Raw genomic sequence first — 23,091 nt, 5'->3', positions numbered from 1 at the left:
GTGGAATCTTAGTGTGGTTTTAATTTGCATTTCCTTTATTGCTAGAGATGGTGAGCATTTTTTCATGTGTTTTCTGGCCATTTGAATTTCTTCTTTTGAGAAAGTTCTGTTTAGTTCACATGCCCATTTCTTTATTGGTTCATTAGTTTTGGGAGAATTTAGTTTTTTAAGTTCCCTGTATATTCTGGTTATCAGTCCTTTGTCTGATGTATAATTGGCAAATATTTTCTCCCACTCTGTGGGTGTTCTCTTCAGTTTAGAGACCATTTCTTTTGATGAACAGAAGCTTTTTAGTTTTATGAGGTCCCATTTATCTATGCTATCTCTTAGTTGCTGTGCGGCTGGGGTTTCATTGAGAAAGTTCTTACCTATACCTACTAACTCCAGAGTATTTCCTATTCTTTCTTGTATCAACTTAAGAGTTTGGGGTCTGATATTAAGATCCTTGATCCATTTTGAGTTAATCTTGGTATAGGGTGATATACATGGATCTAGTTTCAGTTTTTTGCAGACTGCTAACCAGTTTTCCCAGCAGTTTTTGTTGAAGAGGCTGCTATTTCTCCATCGTATTACTTTCACATCTTATATTGTGCTATATCACTGATGCTCTATCATTCTTTTACTTTCCCTCTTTCCCTGAGTTCCAGAGTAGTTCCACTGTTACAGACATGTTCTGCATCTGAGTTTGTATATGATCATGCTTGAGAGAAAACTTGCAGCCTTTGTCTTTCTGAGCCTGGCTTACTTCACTTAACATTAAGTCCTCCAATTGCATCCATTTACCTTCAAACCATATGTCATTATTCCTTATGGCTGATCCATTCATCAGCTGTAGGGCACCTGGGTTGTTTCCAGAGCTTAGCTACTGTGAATAGTGCTGGATGAACATCTGTATACAGTTGTCTCTATTGTGTCCTGTCTTATATTCCTTTGGGTAGATGCCCAGGAGCCCTATCACTGGATCATATCAGCCAATTTTTTGTGTGTGTGATGGGTTTTTTTTCTTTTATTATTCATATGTGCATACAAGGCTTGGTTCATTTCTCCCCCCTTACCACCCACTCCACCCCCTCCCTCTCCCCCCCAATGTGATGGGTTTTTTTGAGATAGGGTCTCACAAACTATTTGCCTGGGCTGGCTTTGAACCATGATCCATCTTCCCTATCTCTGCCTCCTGGTAGCTAGGATTATAGGTGTGAGCCACTGGCACCTGGCTTTTAGATTGTTCTTAATTTCCACAGTTGGCTGAGTCTCATTTTTATTTTTGGTAGAGTCTGTCTTCAGTGATGCCGACAGCCTAAGTCCATTTTACATAAATTAGACTTCCTATGTTCCTATGAGTTCACTTTATGTCTCATCCCCATTTCCCACAACAGTGAACCCCTCAAGACTCCCTGAATATTGCAGATGTACTGGGCCAGGGATACTTAAATGCTGGGCCTGGCAAGGGGCACCAGTGTGAGTGAGGACCCCCTAGCCCCACCCCAGATTAGCCACAGCTTTCAGCAACACTGGACCATAACCTCCATCAGCAGACAGTCCTATTTCTTCCTTAAGGTGAACTGTTCTCAGATTTATGGGATGGAGATTTTCTAGACTGCAACATTTCCCACATTTCTAATGACAGCCAGGCAAGAGACATAAGGAATAGCAACTTTGCCCCAATCCAGGCCAATATGAGAACCATTTTTCTGTGCCAAATATAGTACAGATCCCCCACCACACACACACACACACACACACACACACACACACACACACACACAGAGTAATGTTCACAGGCTCAGTGGAGGCTGAGAGCATGGCTCCTGGTGAGCACAGAGGACAGGCCCTGCTTGCCTCCTCCCTGTTCCAACTGCTCACCCAGTTGCCTTTTCCACCATAGGGATTCTTACCTAGGTATCACTGAAGATTCTGAGTCAGAGTCATAGCTACAGTTTAAAAAAGCTTGGCAGGGAATTTCAATATGAAATCAGGGCTGAGAACTATGGACCTTGGGGCCCCACTCTCTAGGAAGAGTCCTGGCTTGGTATCAGGTGCTTGCAAAGCAGGTTCTCTACTGCTTGAGCCACACCTCCAGTTCACTTTGCTGTTGTTATTTTGGAGATGGGGTTTCATGAACTATTTGTCTGGCTGGCCTTGAACCTTGATCCTCCCAATTTTAGCCTCCCAAGTAGTTAGGATTATAGACATGTGCCACTGCCACCTGGGTTCTTTCCTTTTTTTGGAGACAGGACTCTCACTCACTATGTTGCCCAGGCTGGCCCTGAACACCTGGACTCAAGTGAGCCTCCAGCCTTCCTCAGCCTCCTAAATAGCTGGGACTGCAGGTGCATACCACCACACCCAGCATTTGCTCCTATTATCTTGTTTGGTTGCTAAGTGCATACTCCTTAGTTCTCATCTTCCCCGTGTAAAACTGATATATCATCTGCCTGATTGCTGATCCAGGATGGTTCATAATTTTCTCCAAGAAGCCTGGTCCTGGCCTCCATTTGTTGTTTAAAGTCATTTCTTGCCAAATGTTGGTCATTTATTCAACAAGTAGCTGGTGTTTGAAGATCTATCTGCAAATCACTAAGTTTACCTGTATATGGGAATTTATATGGAAACTATAAGTTGGATTAAACACGTTTCCAGAGCAAAGACAAAGAAGAGGAACAGGGTGAATTCTAGGATAAATGGTTCCATTTTCTGTGGCAAACAAAATAAACTGGAGACACATCAGAACTGGATATAAGGTAGAGGAACTGAGACAGTAATCATCAGTGACCAGAAATACTTGAGTTAGAGAAAGGATATGCAATGTATACACTGCTTCTATATTTAATTTTGAGTTCCAAATATGTGGTTTTTTCAGAATTGTGTAATGTCCATGTGGGTGTTCCCAGGTGGTTATTTAATAGTAATGTCTATAGAAAAAACATGATTGTCAGTGTTCTGCATAGTGATCTCTTCTAAATCATCTGTTTAGTGTGGTATAACCACCACACCCTTGCTGTCCTCAAGGGTCCACCATCTACCTGGTGACAGCTCCCAGACTTTGATGACTAAACCATCCCTGAGATAATTTCACATGACTTAACCACTGCCCTGTTTTTCTGTTTGTTTGTTTTTTGGAGACAAGGTCTTGCTATATACTTCAGGTTTGCCTTGATCTCAGGAGCTTCCTGTCTCAACTGCCCAAGTGCTGGGATTATAGATGTGCACCACCATGCCTGGCTCAACCATTGCCTTGTAAATGTGTTCCTCTGTACCTGCTCACCTGACACCTGCCTTCCTCTTTCTGGCTGTCTCACTTACCCCCAAAAGTGTTAACACTCTTTGGTTTTCAGGAAAGGAAGACCACTGATCCCCCTCTGGTCTGGACCAGGCCCAAGGTGGGGAGGGGGTCCAGGTAATATTGATGAAGAAATCACATAAAAGACCTGGTGTCTCCTTAGGATGGTCAGCGTTCATGCTTTCCTATGGGGACAGACAGGTAGAGTTGCTAGCAAAAGTTCAAATTCCTGGAGATGTGTGCTGAGCAGTGCCTGAGATCGCCTATGCTCAGGAGGAGAGAGCTATTTATCAAAGTGAAAGATGGTTGCAGCTACAGTTGTTAAAAACAACCCACTCCAGGTTCCATCCACTTCCAAAAATGCTTACTTCTAATTAGGTTAAAGCATTCCCAAAGGAGAGCAGGAAGAAGTGCCAATCTATCACTTTGACTAAGTTTCAATTTAGGTAGGCCTACAATTGCTAAGTGCCCACTACCAGGGATGGCGTTTCAATTCTGCCTGTCAGGACCATCTCCCCTTCCACAGGCAGCAGCTTCCACAGGAGCAGCTACAGCAGCACATGGCTTCTTGGGGTCCAATGAAGAGGTTCTGATGCATTAAATGGAAAGTGGATTTTGTCTTAATGTAACCCAGCCAATTTACTAAAGATTTCTGATAACAGGAGGAATGTGGAAGACACTGTGTATCCTCATATTTCTGAATTTTCAACCATCCTAAATAAATGAGAGGGGCTTAGCCCATATGTCCCTGAGAAGACTTCCTCAGTCAGAACTCCTGGCATTAGGACATGACTCCATGTTCATTCTAAGCCCTCCTGCTAAGCCTTCGGCCAGTTTCCTTGACAGGCCTTAGGGAATGATGAACACGACGAACCCGGTACTTTACACAGCACTGTGCAGGCATTCTCAATGCATGGTCCTTCTTTCCTTCCCATAAATATTTACTGAGAACTTCTTATATGCCAGCCACTGTGCTAGATGCTGGGGATACAGCAATGATCAAAATGGACATAGTCCCAAGCTTAAGGGAGGGGCCATGGGATGAAAGACAATACACATTAACAAATATGTCAGGTGGTGAAAGAGGCAAGGAAGCAAAATAAGGCAGGGAAGAAGGAATATGTGAAGGAGAGAGAGTGGGAGTAGGATAATCTCTCTAATCAGGTGACATGTGAGCAGACATGAAGGAAGCAAGACATAAGCCATCCACGTATGTGAGAATCTGGGGGCAGAGGGGCAAAAGATTGGGCCCTGAGGTCAGATGTACGTGGCTTGATTGATGAATAGCTTAGTCAGGCAGGCTGGTCTGGAGAATTGTAAGGCAAGGTAGGCAGAATAACAGTTCCCTAAAGATATCCAAATCCTGATACCCAGAACCTGTGCTATCCCCTTACACAGCAAAAGGATGTGACTCAGTTAAGGACCTTGAGACAAGGATGCTATCCTCGAATATATGAGTGTCTGTGCAATCATGGCATCCTTAAAAGCAGAGAAACTTCCCTGCTGTGGTGGGAGGGAGATGGAAGAAGGATGAGAGACATGCACATGGTTGGCTTTGAAGATGGAGGAAGGGAACACAAGCCAAGGAATGCAGTTGGGTTCTAGAAGCCAGAAAAGGCAAGAAACAGTTTCTTCTCTAGGCCTCTGCAAAAGAACACAGGTCTTCCAAATGCCTTGAGGGTAGTCCATTGAGACTTATCTTGGACTTCTTACCTACAGAACTGTAGAATAATACATTAATGTTGTAAGTGACCAAGTTTATAGTAATCTGTTACAGCAGCACCAGGAATCTATATGTAGGAGGTAATGGGATTTGAGACAGATCTTTTGAGCCTCTCTGCAGCCACAGAAAGGACTTTGTCTCTGTTCCAAGTGAGACAGGAGAGCTTAGAATGTTCTGAGTTGAGGGGGGTCTTCAACTTAGGCATCCTTCCTGTAGCAGGGAGCCAGCAATATAATTAACTCTGCTCATTTGTGTATAAAGGTAGGTACCCATTCTTCTTGTGGCCTAGGACCATGTGGAGAGTGAGGAGAGTGGACACAATATCAGAATCAGAGTTTCATGTGGTTGCTGATAGACCACGGTGGGAAAACTAGACAATACAGTGCCTTGCAATGACTGCTCAATGACTGCCTACAGAGCAGAGGGCTGGTATTAAAAATGGTCATAGATAGAACAGAAATGATGGTTCACACCTGTAATCCCAGTTATTTGGGAGGTTGAAATTGGGAGGATCGTGGTTTGAGACTAGCCCTGACAAAGAATTAGTATGATACCATCTCAACCAATAAAAGCCAGGCATGGTGACACACATCTGTCATCCCAGCTATGAAGGATCATAGTCCAGGCTGACCTGGGAATAAATGTAAGACTCTGAAAAACAACTAAAGCAAAAAGGGCTGGGGGCATGGCTCAAGTGGTAGGGTGCCTGCTTAGCAAGTGTGCAAGGCCCTGAATTCAAACCCTAGTACTCACTCCCCAAATGTCCATAGTTGTCATCATAAAGACTTCTCATGCATGTTTTCACAGCTGAGTTAAGATTGTAGCTTCAGTCCTACAGAGATGTGAATGAGGAGTTGTTCTTAAGTTATAGGTGACACAGGGCCAGGCAGTGAGAAGGGTCTTGGCCACTCTGTCCTGCCCAGCAGCAAGTTCCTACTGCTGAGAGTCCATCAAGGTGCAACCTGCAAGGACCTTTCAAGGCCTGAAGTCCTCACCTCTGACCTTCCCAGAGCCGAGGAGGTGAGGTGGTCCCTAGCTGCCTGGACCACTGCCACACCTTTTCCCTCAAACCACATTCAGTGCATGTCATCCCCTGTGTTCTTTGAGAAAGTAGCTTCCGCTTAGCTAGCTCCATGTAAGGGGAAATCATGCTGTCTTCTCTTTGGATGACACCCTGTTGGCTTGGGTGACTTCCCTTCTGCCATCTCCACATCTACTTGAAAAGCACAATAAGTGGCAGCCTTTTTTCTCTGGGACCAAATCCCAAGATGCTTGCTGCTACTCTGTGCTTCACCAGCTGACTGGTGAGGCTTTAAGGAATAAGGGTCATATTCAAACCTCCCCCTGTGACTGATAAGGGACAACAGCATGTAGCTGTCACAGATTTACAGTGGGCACCAGCAGGCAGGGACATATGCAGTTGAAACTGGCATTTGGCAAAAGCTAAGTTACCATAGGCATACTGGGAAGAGGAAAACTGCAGGGGAGGGGGTGCAGGCAGAGAGACCAACTCTTTCCTTGGATAGCCGGGGTCCTCTGTCACTCAATTCTGTTGGGAGGCAGACCATGCTGAGGTGCATGCAGAGGAGGATGGGGCCTGGCTTAACATGTTCTCTCCAAGGCCTTGTTCCAAGCCTTGACTGTCCTAAAGAAGATCAGATGGATGTTAGCCACTGGTGGGATGTCTCACTTGAGCACACAGCAACTTTCCAACTATCCATGCCCCCTTATTAAAAAACAAAACAAAACAAAAAACCAAGGAAGAATGCAGGGTGGATGGCACTTAGGTCTCCCTCTTCTGAAATTGCATCCTGGGATGACTCCCAGCCTGTTGGGCAATAACTAAGGAGCCATTTTCGGCCCATTCTAACACAGACAAGCAAGTCAGTTAGAAAGGAAATAAGAAAGGCAGTTTTTACAAAGCCCCCTTTGTTCTACTCTTTTTTGAATTGAACCCCAACATTTAGAGTCTCAGCACCTCCCTCCATCACATAGGTCAACCGTTGCCATGGGGAATGGTCCAAAAGTTACTTTCAATGAGTAAAATTAATCGATAAGAAAATAGGTCGTTCAAAGGGAAAGAAGGCAAAGACAAGGAGAAACTTGAATTTTCAGTTCAGATATATCAGATATGGTCTTTGTCCTTTGAGAAGAAGAAAAGAAAAAGAATTTGAAGAGAGGAATAAACCATTTTTTTTTTTTTTTTTTTGGAATTATGGAGTCATATGAACCTGCAGTTGGTAGACAGGACAAAAGGCCTAGGATAGAGGGATAGGACTGGAAACAATGTCGGGGCCTCTGAAAAACCTATGGATGGAACTAGAAACAAAACCTTGACCCCTCAAACAGCTCTGGAGAGGATTCAGGCTGGAAATACCCTAGACTCAGCCTCATAGAAGTATTAGAAGTGGAACCAAGGTCCAGGCAGGGAAAGTAGCATTAATCATCTGCCTCTAGTGTGGTCATCTGGGCTGCTGCATGAGATGTAAGCTACTTCATGGGAGGTGAGCATTCACTAACCCATTTTATACATGTTAACTATCTTGTCCAAAGTCATTAGCTAGTCAGTTGTGGAGCTGGGTTCCAGACTCAGGTCTTTTACTCTAAGACTTTTTAGTTACTCCACCTCTCAACCTCTCTTCTTATAACCTATTGGATGGCAGTCTTAGGTCACTTTTTGTTTTATTCTGTAACATTCTAAAGAATTAGCCTGTGTATATATACAGTACAGTAAGACCAATCTCACAACTTAACAAGCATTTTTATTGAACATTGCCACCCTGAGTCTCTCAGTAGCTCTGTGACATAGGCATTTTCACCAGCTTTCTATTGCATAGATGTGGAAATAGCTCAAGAATAAATGGCTTTCCACTCAAAATAAGTGGCTTTTCACTCCATATCCTGTCCTCTTTTGGGACTATCTGACTACTTGAAAACCAGACCCTCCCCCTTTCCACGTAGATTTATGAATAGTCTCTTAAGGAAAAGATAGGCTAATTATAAATGTTAAGTACTTTTGTAAGTTGACTACAAACTTAATATAGTCAAGAGCATCACAGACTTATAAGGGTTCTCAGGCCATTGGTGGTATTTGCCTTTGGAGCCCATGATTTCTCCTCTGTTTAATCCCCCTTCAATAGCCTGGGTAAGCTAGGTGATTAGAGCAGAAATCACCAGGAGTGCCCCAGGGAGAAGACAGCCCATAAGCAGCCAATACTGCCATAGCCACTGCCCCTCTGTTCCAGGGCATCTGCTTCTAGATCTCACAGTGGGAGCCTGGACTGCATTTCACTAGGCAAAGAGGCATTTCCTCTTGCTCTCCAGACCCCAGCCCCAGCCAGGGAAGAAAGTGCATAGGAAAAGAAAAGGAACACAGATGTCTTATACAGCTGGGTAGAGAAGAACCTAGACTGGTTTTTGGAGCCTGGGCAGAAGGATCCAGAACTTTTTTTTTTTTTAAAAAACCTATCTTCACCATTTGTAAGTGTACAGCTCTGGAGCATTAAGTACATTTACTGTGTTGTGCAACCATCACCACTATCCATCTTCAGAACTTTTTATCTTGCAAAACTGAAGTTCTGAATACACTTGAACAGCAACTTCCCATTACCCTCTTCCCCTAGCTCTTGGCATCACTAATCTGTTTTTATATCTGTAAAGTTGACTATTCAATGTATCTCATATAAGTGGAATAATACAGTATTTGTCTTTTTGTGACTCGTTTATTTCACTTAGCATAACATCTCAAGGTTTGTCCATGATGCAGCCTGGTACCAGATTCTCCTTTCTTTTTAAGGCTGAATGATATTCCATTGTATGTATATGTCACACTTTGTTTATCCATTCATTTGTTCATGGCACTTGGGTTGCTCCCACTAATGCTGCTATGAACGCAGGGGTACAGACATCTGCTTGTGCTCCTGTTGCTTTCAATTTTGGGGGGATTTATATCCAGAAGTGTGGTTGCTGGATCATATAATAATTCTGTTTTTACTTTTTTGAGGACTCTCACACTAGTTTCCATAGCAGCTATATCATTTTATAGTCTCACCAGCAAGGTAATGTAAAAAATAATGTGCACAAGATTTCAATTTCTCCATGTCCTCACCAGTGCTTGTTATGTTCTCTGTGTGCATGAATGTTAATGATAGTCACCCTAAAGGGTTGAAGTGGTATCTTGTTGACTAGAGATACTGAATGTTTTTTCATATATTTATTGGTTATTTGTGTTTCTTTTTTCAGAGAAATGTCTATTCAAGTCCTTCACCTATATTTAAATCCAGGAATTTGTTTTTTGTTGTTGACTTGCAGGAGTTTTATATAATCTGGATATTAACCTTTAATGCCTTCCAATGCATCTTTAAGTATCTCCTAAGCTTGACATCCTGGAGGTGCTGAGACCATAAAATAGTAGTTCTCACAGAACAGTGAAGTCATAAAGGAACTTAAAAAAAGTAGATATTAATTGGTCTGTGGTAGGATGTGTCTTTAAAAAAATCTCCTCCAGGTAGAACTAAGATACATCCAAACTTGAAAACTACTAAAAGTCTTTTGTCCCTTGGGATGTGCCGCCCACCAACTTGCTACAGAAAAAATGACAAAGGATCACGAAAAGGCATAACTAGATCCCAGAAGGCCCAGTCTCAGGGGGAAGCCCTGAGATGTCAGGGTGGCAGACAAGTAAGAGAAAAGGCCGACCCCACCCCAACTTTGTCACTTAGCCCTGTACTTTCTCACCAACCCTATTATGAGTGATGCTGCAGCTGCATGAGAAGAACAATCCATTACTGCCCCAAGAGAAAGCCCAGGGGGGAAAGAGCTGGGGAGTTCTAGAGCCACCCAATAGTGCAGGGGGCAGGGTGTGTGCATAGAGCACAAGGAAGGCAGTTCTCATTCCTCTGGTGGACAACACCCAGGAAGGCTGGATTGAAGATCAGGCAACACAAATACTATAGCCTGCTACTGCCATCTAGTAGACAGAGACAGGAATTCAGTCTTGGGAGATGGAATCCCAGAACTCAAATGTTTCCAGTTAATAAACTCGTGGTAACTATCAGGAAGTCTGCATAGGCCTCAAGGTGATCCTTGACCATGCCTCCAACAGAATCAGATACCTACCCTCTTCCTTTATGGAAAAGTCTAGCATAGAAGGTCTAGGATAGAAGGCATCCCTGATGCGGATGATTTGAACACTTTTAAAAACCACCTCAGAACTCAGATCTGGCTCTGTGTCACTCTCTGGGCTTCAGTTTCCTTAATATAAAACACAGGAGTTCAAGGCCCTGCTGACTCTGACCTTGGAAGCCCATGCTGTCAGACTTGAGCCCCCTGGAGAGCAGGCTGGTAAACCCCAGCAGGTATGGAGCAGGACAGGCTGAAGTTGCTAATCCAGAGACCACTCTTGGAGAATCACAGTCCTAAGTAGTTCAGTCTCTTTGGTGTGAGGAACAGTGAATAAACAAGCATGTGGATGGAATACAGAACACAAAGAACCCACAGCCTCACTGATTGGTTCACCAAAGGAAATAAAAGGTGGGTCACAGACCCTGGCAGGGTGAAGGGGAGAGCTGCCACTCCTTCCCCCACTGTGGCTGGTTCCTGGGATTGCTCTACCCTCTTGTCAGGGTGAGCACTTGGGGAGAGGTAGTTGGTTAGTGGGGAAGGGAGGAGTCCACGTCACATTGGCCGTAATGAGATTTTTCTGATTGTAGTGTGATGCCTTGGGAAAGCTGGAAGAAATCTTAGCGATCACCCAGCTCAACCTTAATTTTTAAGATGAGACAGGCTCAGAAAGGTGTAAAGACTTCCCCCAAATCACACTCTTCACACTCTTCAACCCACTCTCTTCACTCTTGGTGTCAGAGAAATCCCACATGGCCAAAGTTGGTTCATCACAAGCCAGGTCAATTCCATGGTGTTCTGTGTTGTCATGCTGACCTCCCTCTCCGTCCTCCCTACCTTTCACCAAGGGGAAGAAGCAGTCCATCTCCACGCTGCTGCGGGAATGGGAGATGCAGAGGGCGCTGCTGGGGACCAGGCCTTCCTGAGGGGGACTCCGCTCTGTAGTGCGGACCAGACACCAGCCTGGCCGCTCGCTCGGCCGCTCTAGCAGCTCCACTGTCTGCCCCACCTGGATGCTCAGCTCGCTGCTGTGGCCTGCGCTGAAGTCCTGGAGGACCACGGTCAGCTCACATCCGCCAGAGAGCTTTGGTGGTGTCAGAGGAGAGAGAAAGAGTTGGGAGGGTGTGGAGGGAGGGGGAAATGTGGGAAAAGGGGAGCAGGAGGAAAGGGGACAAAGAATGCGTGAAAGCAGAGGGGAGGAGAAAGAGGAGGAGAAAAAAAGGGAATAGAAGGGGATTTAGGGTGGAGAGAAGGAAGAAGGTGGAAAAACAAAGGAAAACAACAAAAAAAGGAATTAGCACAGTACTGTTCAGTCACTCATAAGGTCTAGCTGCAGCCAGTCTGGAGTCTGCCCAGAACCAGGGCTTTCATTCTAATTCCTTCTTGCTTGTTTAGAGTTCTTTCTGTTACTCCTTTGCCAAACTTCCAACCATTGTGCCTTTAAATCCCTTGCATGTATGTCCCTTTCCTCCTTCCAAGGGCTCTACCCCATCCCTGCCCCCACTGCTAGACCTCAGACTCCAATGTGCTGGCATCTGTTTCTAGCTACTCTCACTTGATCCTTACTGATGTTTGGGATAATTGAAGAGAAGACCTCCCTTTCTTCTATCCCCTGCAACAAATCCCATCCCTACCATTAGCCCAAACAGAGGCTGTGAGTAACCCAAAAAGGACAAGTCTTCAACTCAAAGCCAGAAGCAAAATGTGGTGTCTCTGGAGGAGGAGAGAGTTCTCCACATTGGCTGGGATGTTGGGAGCGGGGAAGAATGGGAAGGGTAGAGGTGGGGCAGTCATGTTTAGGAGCACACACCTACCACAAATGCTGCACTCCACATACTCCAGGCCTGCATTCCCTACTGCACAGATCCTGGGACAGAACCAACAGAACAGGAGAGAGATCCTGGAAGAAGGAACAGACCCTACTAGCTGCACACTGAGACCCTTGGGGATTTGCTGTCCCCCACCCCCACTCACATTTCCAAGAGAACCCATTGGCATTCCTAGCATGTCACACAGAACTAAGCACAGAGCCTCCTGCTTGGAGCAGCAGCTGCACTTAGGGGCAGAGTGAGTGAGGGAGGGGAAAGAGTGAAGAAATTGAGGCCCAGCTTGTTAAGATTGTTATCCTCCAAAGTTCACCCCAAATAGGAAAAGCTCTGATTTAAGACTTTAGGGCATGAACTATTTGCACCAGCAACCGTATTAATAGGTACACCCTAATGTTCAGTTTACACACATCCTGGGAGGAGAAGCTTCTGCTGGCTGTAGGACAGGGAAGTCACAGGAACTAGGGGATCAACAGTCCCACAAGTGCCAAAAGCTTGGCATTTAGGATGGTGAGAAATTTCCATTAGAGTCAGAGTGGGCCAGAAATAGTTAAAATGATGCATTGTCTGAGCAGGGAGTCTGTGTGAACACATTCCATAGCCAGGCATGGCATTGCCACCAGGACAGATCAGGAGAGGAAATTGGCAGGACTGAAGATGGAAAGGGGAAAGAGCTAGGAGAAGAAAACAAGCTTGTTGACTTATTTTCTCCATTTAACTTCCTTGATCCCATTAAATAAACACACAACCATACTCCCTTACTCTCCTGGTGGAGGTTATTGTGGGATAGTAATAGCTCCCAAACAGCAGCAAATTTCAGATCAGAAATGTCCAGATAGGGGTTACACATGGAATATGTACCAAAATCACCTTGGGAGCCTAGAAAACACATATTCCCTAGCTGGTCCTCCCTTGCTCCAGCTCCAACCATAGATTATGACTCAGTAGGCCAGGGATTGTATTTTTAACAAGGACATCTTAAAACACACAACTCTGGGCAAATTACTTATTTTGGGGTGTGCCTGTGGTCAGAAGGGGTAGGAGGCATGACCTCAGTTCCTAGTCCTTAGAGTGGCCTATATCAGGCCTCTTAAGCTGTCTGGATTGCAATCTTATGTAAGAAACACGTTTTTAATTTTGACTAGCATACGCCATGTGAGCAGATGTGAAACACAAGTTTCATCCTGATATTACATTTCATTCTTTTCTCAACTACTAAATTGATTCCATTTCCTACTAGTGGGCTTTTTGTTGAACACTGGCCTAGAATGACAATGGATGTTCCTTCTATGCAAAGGAGTTTCTATCACTGAACTTCTGTGCCTCAGTGTAGCTATTCCTCTGTGCCAACACCAAGTAATCTGGCTCTTTCCTAGGGCATAGTACACTCAGGCTAGAGATGCATCTGAGTCCAGAAATGTCTTTGGCTCTTTTGTAGACTGTTGAGCAGAGGGGGCTTGAAGCTCTGGCTGCAAACAGCCCAGCATACCATCTAGATGCAAGGTCTACTGACCCCTAGGGCAAGTTACAACCAGCTCAACAGGCTGGGTGAGGGGGTAAGGGCGGGATTTTCAGGGGAGGGAGTAGGAAAGAATAAAGAGCCAGGCTGTGTGTCTGTAATTTAAAAGCCAGGGCTGGGGACATAGCTCAGTGGAAAGCCCTTGCCTAGCATACATGAGGACCTGGGTTCACAGAAAAAACAAGCAAACACTTCCCACCCAATAATATTCCCAATATGGGGGCATGGCTCAAGTGGTAGAGTGCTTGCCTGCTCCAGGCAAGGCCTTCAGTGCAAACCCCAGTACCTCCAAAACTAAAACCCAAAACAAACCCAAGATCCAGTGCAGGGAGAAAAGTGCCACTAGATGGCAGTGTTGCCTCCTGTAAACTACCAGTCCGCACAGACATAGAAGAAAGTGAAGAGGATCAATGGGCAATTTCTTTGGAGTTTACACTTTACTAATAGATAACCACGCTCAAGCTTCAGATCCAGCAAAGGAAACCATTATGGCTCAAACATAGAATGAATGACCTGGTGAGCCTCAGATCAATGGCTCAGTCAAAAAGATGTACTACACCAGCTCTCACCCTGTGGTGAGAAGTGAAATTCCAAAATGTGTCACCCTCACAGCCTTGCTCCCAAGACCTTTGCAGTGGCACAGTCCAAAAGCTCCCATTTCTCTCCTGGAATGAAATGTCTGGTGGCAGAATCTGAAGCAGTTTTATGTTTATGTTGCAGAAAATTTGCAAGCGACATTTCTGTTTTATCCTAATTCTTTGTTTCCCCACAGCAGCTGAAGAACTACTTTAATGTCCTCCTTGGCAAGTCATTAGATTTTCTTTATTCTCTATTTCTTGGCATATTTATTTTCTGATTTTCAAAATTAGGCCTGCAGAATGTTCTTCACATTTGGCTTCATTTTCAACATTTCCTTTTCAGAGATGACCTCTCTGAACTGAAATCCTCTAAAGAAGCCACATCTGTGGTAAAAATTTTGCAGACTGAGTAGAACTTTGTGGTTGTAGAGACACAGAGTGTTGATTTTTAGTCCCCTTAATAGCCATTTACTACCAACCACTGTATCTGACCTAACATCCTTGTGACTATTAGGTAAAACTTTTGGAATATACTGTTAATCTCAGCAGACTTCTAGCTTCTCCCAGTCCTACAGGTAAGAATGTTATAACATCTGAAACCTATAGAAGAGGTTTCCATGCTCTGCTGTAACTGCCTACTGGATGTCCCCACCAATGTATTTGGTAAATGATTTGATTTTTTATTTTCTTTCATTCTATGACTATAAAAGATCATGTGAACTCTTCCACAGTGGATCATTCAGGATATCCTGTATCTGTGTTCCTGTGTCATGGTCACTTATATTTGGTTCAGAATTTTTGGAGCAAGAGCTATGTTTTCTTTCTTTTCTTTTTGACAGAGCTTTCCTTCCTAAGTCACTCCATTTGGCCTGATGCAATGTGCAGCTTGTCTCTCATTTGTTTTCTTCTCTTGACTCATTAACCACTGAGACAGAGACAAGATGCTGTGAAAACACTCCTCACTTCTTCCCTGCCTACTAGCTTGTTTTTGATCACTTGATCCCTCCTATGGTAGAATCATTCCCAGTCCAGGCAGCATAGAGGCCCCTGGTCCCAGACTACTCTCCATCTCACACATACTGACACATTTTAATTATTTTTAACTGTCAATTCCTTGGACATGCACTCACACCTGAGTATGCAGGCCTTCTCCCTCACCAGGATCCATCCTCACTTCCTCCTCTTCTCCCTGACCATTCTCGCCTTTTCAGGCCTCTGTACTTTGTGTTCATCCCTTCCTAGTGCCCCTGGCTCCCCATCTGCATGCTTTACCCACCCTTCCTCCTTCTGCCTGTGCTCTACATGGGGCACAGCCTCCTCCTTCTGACCCACAGATTTCATCTCTGAGTCATTCCATGTGTACCAGGCAACTTAAATATCTTTCTACTCACCACTGAGCTGAAAACTACAAACCAGCAATCAGCCCTCTCTTCCTTCAAATATTCTCAAGAGAAAAGAAAGTCTTGTTGAGCCCATCTTCTCTGTCCACCTAAATGTAAAATCTCTGTTTTTCTCTCCTTTAGCAGGCCCCCTCATTTCTCTAAGATCACTCACTAGTTGCTTTTTATTTTTCTTGTCTCTTCATGAGGCATGCTTGTGTCCATTCTCTCAATTCACAATATTCCCATTGATGGTGCATCCTCTGCTGACATCAGGGGTATGCAGGGAGGGTGCCTATGTAACCCCCTGATCCCCCACAGAGATCCCCTATGACTCCTGGGTCCCAGAAAGTCCTAACACGCTCTGTTCAAAATTCCAAGGCCTTATCATATTTTCACAGTATATATTTTTGCCATCTGCTATGGATGCTTTGCTTAGATTAATTTTCAACCAATTTAACCCTTCTCCAGATTCTAAGACCAAACTCATTCCTACCCAGTGGAATGCTGGGAGTTGAGTTGCTACCACTGAGTCTCAGTATGAAGTCAGGTATGTTTCTAATTCTTCTCTGACCTCATACCCCCGTTTGTGGAACTTCTCTCACTTATTCCCTTCCTTCACTGTCTGAGTCCCTGTATGGCCGGAGTCTTGGCTCCTTTTCTGAAAGCTTGTCAGACATTTTTCTGCCCACATCCCTAGAACCCTGCTTAAGGTCTGCTAATCCTTTTTGATGCTAATTGTCTACCTGGATTTCCTCCAACTGCCTGCTGTGAGTTGCCATGTGACTCCTTGCCCATGCTTTCCCAGTCTCTCCCTTCTGGGTCCTGGCCGCTCTTGGAGGGGTCTGTTCCACTGCTAACTAGTCCCTGGGTGGACCTGACCCCCTCCACTCTCTGTAGTGTCTCCCAGAGTGGCAGGAGTTACTCCTCACACCTCACTTTCCAGCTGTAGAACCTTCTTTCCAGCATGAACTGCTTCCTATGCAGAGAAACCTCCTAGTCACCCTGGAGAACCCCATTTGCATCTTTGAAGTTCTTACTCAGATCCCCAGAAGCGACTGCTCTTGTTTAGATCTATTTTTGCTTGCTTAATATTTGGAGATTAAAGGAACCCCTTCTTATATAAGCAGTGAGTTACATTGGCCCCAAGAGCTCTCCCGTGTTTTAGAAAAAGGACACGATCATTCCCGGATGGTTTCCAGTGATGTTCAAAGAGCTAGGACAACCCCAAACCAGCATCCACCTGATTCTAGGGGGCAGCTAAGGGTGATTAAGGGCATGGACTCTCACCAGCTGTGTGACCAGGGATGAGGAACTTAACCTCTTTATCTCTGTTTTCTCATCTGTACAATGGGAATAATAACAGTACTGACTTCATAGGTTATTATGAAGATTGAATGAGACAGTAATTACAAAGCACCTTGGATAGTATCTTGAGCAGCATTAGCTTTCTAAAAGCTTGTCTAAAAAATAAGTCCTGGAAGTATTAATTACTATTTAAATATGGAAGGAAAGGAATAGAGAAGAAATGGAAAAAGAAATCAATTTTGATGGTGTATTGTTTGGGAACAGACTGTACCAAGTGTATATATGCATACACATTATTATGCATATTAATTCTTTTTTCCCCCTTTTTAATAATCTTAATGGAGCCTTGTCCTAACTCAGGGCATCTAGAACATCTATGACTGTCCAGGGAAGGTGACTTGGATGCCTTTAAGGGTCTCCCAGGCCAACATGTTTTCCTGGTTAAAAACAAGGAGTTGGTGGAACCCAAGGTCCCTTCAGGAAAAATGAGGATTTGCTCATGTCTCTTCATTCATGTTGCTTCCAGGAAGCTTCCATGTAAAGAACCCACTCTTTTCCAGGAGTCTGGTACTTGCTCATGATACCTGCCCTGGAGCCTGTTGATACTTAATGGACATCAATTTCTGACCCTGCCCTGCCGAGTGTTAAATCTGATATGACAGAAGGGAATTGTGCTCAAGTACCCATCAGATAACTCTGGCCTCCTCCTCTTTGCCTGGCTGCCTGCTGGTTAACTTCCTCCATCTGCTTTTACATGACTCTTGGCTAGCATGAGGCTCAGAGTTCACATGAATTAATGTCTACATAGGAACGGCCACCTGGGAGCCCAGAGCTGGCCCTAGAAAAGTGTGAAGTTGGAGTATATCTACTTGTCTTGGTTTCAAGAGCACTGAGAAGTCCTATCAACTCCTGTGCAGAGACTGTCCTGTTCATCAGGCATGGTGGCATATACCTATATCCCAGCACTCCGGAGGCTAAGGCAGGAAAATCATGAGTTCATGGATGGCCTGGACTACACAGTTTGACCCTATCTCAAAAACAAACAAACCTGTCCCCTACTAGACCATTTCCTTATAATACTGGTAAATTCACATGAGCTTCCAGAAATTAGGTCTCTTTAGAAGGGTCTAGTGCTGTACCTTATCTTGAATTGATTATAATTTTTGAAGCAAATGTATAAAGCAATGTCTGGGTATTTAGGAATATTGTGGAGCTACAGGATTTCAGTTTGTATGCTGGTAGTTCAAGGAGCTGCCAGGTTCAATTAAGAGCCTAAAGCTTACAGTGTGCTTTCTCTTTGTCTGCTGGAGCCATGGTGGTGGCTGCTGATGGCAGCTGAAGGAGCACTGTGGTCTTATAGGTCTCGTGAATTGCATAGTAATTAACAGTAGGAAGAATGAAGGAGTGGGAATTGGGAAGCCTCAGTGCTGACATAGGGTTCCCCACCTGTGACACTAGGAAATGCCTTCCCCTCTCCATATCCAAATTTCTTCTTCTCCTCCTCTTCTTTTTTCCTTCTTCTTCTCCTTCTTCATGGGTCTGAACTCAGGGCTTTGTACTTGTAAAGTGGGTGCTCAACCATTTGAGCCACACCTTCAGCCTATTTCTGCTCTGGTTATTTTAGAGATTGTATCTCATGAATTATTTGCCTGGGATGGCCCCAAGCCATGATCCTCCCAATCTCAGCCTCTCCAGTAGCTAGGATCATAGATGTGAGCTACCAGCACCCTGCTTGAATTCCTTATTCCTAAGATGAGGAAATTGGATTTCAGGACCCCTTCTGGTCCATGAGTAGAATAGTTTCTATATTCACTCTCTAACAACACAGCCTTATTTAATTTTCTTGAGCACCTATCATTAATGTGTAATTTTGTTTGTTATTTGTTGTGCATATCCCACATCAGAATGGAAGATCCAGCAAAGCAGCAGTCTCTGCCTTGTTCTTGTCATATCTCCCGAGACTAGAGTGATACATGGTACACAGCAGGTGACCAATAAATACCTGATGAGCGCAGGTATGACCATAGGGGCAGTTTGACTACAATGCCTGAGATCTCTCTTGCTGGCTGCCCACCCATTCCTATCACTGTCTTTCCAATTCTGCAGTTAATTTGTTCATGTTTTTTAGAAAAATTATTTTGCCTTTTTATTATTTGACTATATCTCCAGACCTTTCAGACAGGCTATATCTCCAGACCTTTCAGACAGGCCTCTCTAACAAGAGATCAAAATAGATAAACAAAAGGACTCAGAACTCAGAGGAATCCAACTGTACGAAGGACAATAAAACTTCAACAACATTGTTATATCCTCAGAGAGTTAAGAGACAATATCACATTGGCGAAAAAAGAACATGCTGCTATAGAAAGGGAAAAAAGTTATAGAATGAGAAAGAGCTCTTAGAAATTAAGAATATTTATGTTTAAAATGCAACATTTCATAAAGTGTTAAGGACAATGTCAAAGACGTTTTCAGAATGTAGAACAAGAACATCAAAAGGAAAATAAGAGAGAAAAAGTAAGAAAAGTCGAGAATTGATCTAAGAAGTCCTAGACAGACAGAATAGAAAGGAATACATTGTAAAGAAAAATTCCCAGAATTGAAGGGAAAGAATTGCTAAATGGATAAGGGGTTCCAAGTGGCTGTGTAATGAATTCTAAAAAGACCCACTCTAAAGCACAGCATGGGGACACAGTTTCAGTAAAAAGGACATTCTCAAAGTTTTTAAGAGAGCGAGAGGAAGAAACAAGATCAGGCACAATCCCACAAATCAACAATCATGACAGCAGATTTCAACAGCAACATTAGAACATAGTAAAAATGGAGAAATTCCTTTAAAATTTGGAGTGAGAATTATTCCCTACCTAGGATTCTAGACCCAGACAAACCACCAGTTGAGAGTGAAGGCACATTAAAGCCATTTTCAGACCTTAAAAGTCTCAAAAGTTTGCTTCAACAAGTATTAACTGCTATGATTAATATCTGCTGTCTTCTCAATTTTGCCTCGTGTATTCTCTCCCCTATTTCTTTTAATGTGATATGCCTTTGACAGATACAAATTAATATTGGTTCTTTTGTCATCCTTTTAAAAAATAATAGATTTGAGAAAGGCTTCACCTGGAAAAAAGCTTTTGATTTTAGCAAAAGACTCATCTGAGACTTTCATGACAACTTTTTCACTAAAACAATGAAATGGGCTGAGATGATGGCAACTTAAGGTGGATTCAGGGCCTACTAGAGGTTCATATAATCCAGCTCTCTTATAACAGAGCAAAGGACTTATCTAAGGAAGATAGTGTCTGGAAGGCAGTAGGTAATATTTACTGAATGTGTGGGTGAACTAGTAAATAACTTAGTAAGTTGGAGATTATCCAACTCATAAGTGGAGAAACTGAGGACTCCAAGCTTGTTGGTAGCAGAACCAGGACCAGACCTGGGTTTTTAAATTCTAGGCTCAGAATAGTTTTCTGGAAACCTTGCTAGATGATTGATGGTATCAGTCTATGAGAGAGTGATAAAGCTCGGGGCCCATGTTTGCACCTAGGGTATTGGGACTTGGATTATGTATTTCATGGTGACATGGTGAGCTGTCTGGACTCTAGTGTATGGACTGGTGTCTATACACTTTCAAAGTAATGCTGGACACAGCTGCAGAGGACACAAAGCTGGGAGAAGTAGCTAAGATCACAGACAGAGAAATCCAGAAGCTGTCCTGGGCTTTGGAGAGTCTTTAGTATACCCTTCTACTCTAGGCAAGACCTTTCCAAACAATCTGTCTGATTGATGAAAGTGTCCCCTCCTGGTGGAGAGCTGTGATTTTAAGAACATTTTATTTGTGTTTGTACCTTCCACCCACCATGCTTACTCTTCCTGTTAGGGTGAGTGCAGAAGAAATTTTTCTTCCATAGAGCTTCACATATGTGAACACTAGAATAAGAATTCCTTTTTTCTGAAATGTTCCTTTAAATGGCTTTCAAATGTACAGTTTCCAATATTTCCATCATATTTTGTTTTGGATAAATATGTCACTATCCTTCTAATAGGGGTACTCAGAACTGAACTTGATCCTTTAGTTGTGGTCTGCCTCATCACAGGCCATCGGAGACTCACTTCCCGTGTAGACACTACACTGCTGTCAAAGAGGCCTTTTACTCAAGTGGTGCTTTGAGCTTCCACTGAGCATTAAAAAACTCCACTAAACACCTAGCTATAATTCACAGGGGCTTCTCAAGCCATCTCCTTGCTCTTCTGTCCTTGGGCTACCTAGGCTTTTAACACTGAGAATTTTCTATTTATCATTGTAGGTAAGGTGTAGTATTCTTGTTCTCTCATCTATCACAATGGTGATTCCTTTTAGCTTTGTGTCATCTGCAGACCTGAAGTGCATTCTTCCATGTGGTCATTCAGGTGGGAGTGAAAAATGAGAACAAGGACTGAGCTCAGGGACACTATGCAGCAGGTTTCTAACAAATGAACATGGTTCCACCCAGGAGCTAGACTTATTCTGTGCTGCTCAGGGCATAATTAACAAGGGTAGCAGTTACACAGTTTCAGATTTGGTTCAACTCACTGTCTATTCATTTGTTGAGTCAGTAAGAATCTATGAAATGCTATCAGGAGTTCTCCAGCCAGGGAGGAGGACATGCAAAGGAAGGCAATGCTCTATCTGCACTCCCTACCCAGACTTCAGAGAATGCCTAGACTAGACAGCTATGTTAGCATGGGTGAGGAGGACAGGGCCTTCCTCCCTTCTGGGAAAAGAATACTAAACAGGACCAACAACTGTACTTCCTCACTTCTGTCTTCATCTCAATGCCCCCGGGAAGGAGTCCACACAAGCTGTTAATAGAGATGGGGCTAGGAGGATCAATAACAGACAATGAACTTGTGCCTCTGCATCAAGGCTTAGCTTGTGGAGGTGACTGTCTTTCCAAGAGGGAGGTCTCTTCCACCTGCTGTGAGCTTGACCAAGGCTGTCTATACTGATGTTCTGACTGTGCTTGGGCAGGAAGGCATTTTCCTGAAACACACCCATGGCTTGGCAAAGAGGAAAGAACCAGCCTAAGGGAATGGTTCTGAAAACACCAGGTGACCTGCAGAAGGAACAGAGATGGCTGGAAGAAACCTGAGGTTAAAGAGAAAGAAAGATGAGAGGTTGTTGGTTTCTCTGAATGCCCCCAGGTGGTCCTGCAAATCGTCCACTCTGCAGGTTGTACAACACTGGAAAGGTAAGTTTTCAGGGCAAACCAGGCCAAAGATCAGAGGCCATTATTTTCACAGAGTGCAAAATGTTATCAAACTTGAATGATTAAGATGTGGGCCACCATTTCCCATTTTGTAGGTTACGGGGTCTGGAGCCAGACTGCTTCGGTTTGAATTTTTGTCCATCAATAATACTATCAGTATAACCTCGAGCAAGAACAAGTTAATTAGACTCTTTTTCCTTATCTGTAAAACAGGGATCAGATTAATTCCTCCCATAAAGAATTATTTCAAGGACTGCATGAATTAACACAGGTAAACCCTGATATCCATTGCCTGCTTGGTAAGTGTTGCCTAATGTTTATTCAGTCATCGTAACTTGGCATTCACCTGAGATATATTTTTCTGCAATAATACCTGTGTCTAGGTAGTAGACATGCATTTCCAAAGAATGTTAATGACACATTTTGAGGGAAACTGGTAGACTCGACAAAAAAACTTAAAGCAACCATATATTCTTAAGTCCAGGGTCAGAAGGTTTAGGTTTTTTTTTCTTCTGGTGGGACTGATGCTTAAGCACTCTACCACTTGATCCACACTGCCAGTATATTTTGGTCTGGTTATTTTGGAGAAGGGGGCTCATAAACTATTTGCCTGGGCTGGCCTTGAACCATGATCCTCTCTATCTCAGCCTCTCAAGTAGCTAGGATTACAGATGTGGGCCATGGGTACCCTGTGAAGGTTTAGGTTTAATTTATGCAGCAATTCCTCTTTTCAGGGCCATGGATATGACCTTCTCTTCCTTTACCAGACCTCCTGGAGAAACAACAGACTGGAAACAGACTGGGAAGAGGATTCTTGGAACTGGTTTCCAAATCAGGGTAGATAATGCCCAGCACTCCAGTCATGGTAGAGTCTCACACGACACTTGGCAAAGTAATCTCTGTAAAGAGGACAACTCCCCTGGGGCCAACCAGAAAACACTGGTCAGTCTAATTATTGTTAGGTAATGTGAGCATTGCCAGGACTGGAGTTGGGAAGAGCCACAGACAAGTCCAGGGGCACACTGCTGATGACCTGAGAAGGGCAACTGTCCCAGTGAGGCTGTCAGTTGGTCATGGACAGGCTGGGGGTGAACTACAAAGTCATGTCCAG

General features: G+C 43.8%; 1 protein-coding gene across 18 annotated transcripts in view; it reads right to left on the bottom strand.

Annotated features, from left to right (window-relative positions):
- The window catches only part of Kalrn (kalirin RhoGEF kinase), a 660,017-nt gene that overhangs the window by 139,170 nt on the left and 497,756 nt on the right, over positions 1 to 23,091 (bottom strand). For all 18 annotated transcript variants that reach the window (XM_074073308.1, XM_074073309.1, XM_074073319.1 and 15 more), the window contains one exon: positions 10,962 to 11,208. In XM_074073308.1, coding sequence (XP_073929409.1) covers positions 10,962 to 11,208 — 247 coding nt within the window. The remainder of the gene's footprint in view (positions 1 to 10,961; positions 11,209 to 23,091) is intronic.

Source organism: Castor canadensis, chromosome 5 (genome assembly GCF_047511655.1).
Source record: "Castor canadensis chromosome 5, mCasCan1.hap1v2, whole genome shotgun sequence".
In the NCBI taxonomy this organism is placed as follows: Eukaryota; Metazoa; Chordata; class Mammalia; order Rodentia; family Castoridae; genus Castor; species Castor canadensis.
The sequence above is the reverse complement of the archived record's forward strand: the minus strand, read 5'-3'. Positions and strand labels throughout refer to the sequence as shown.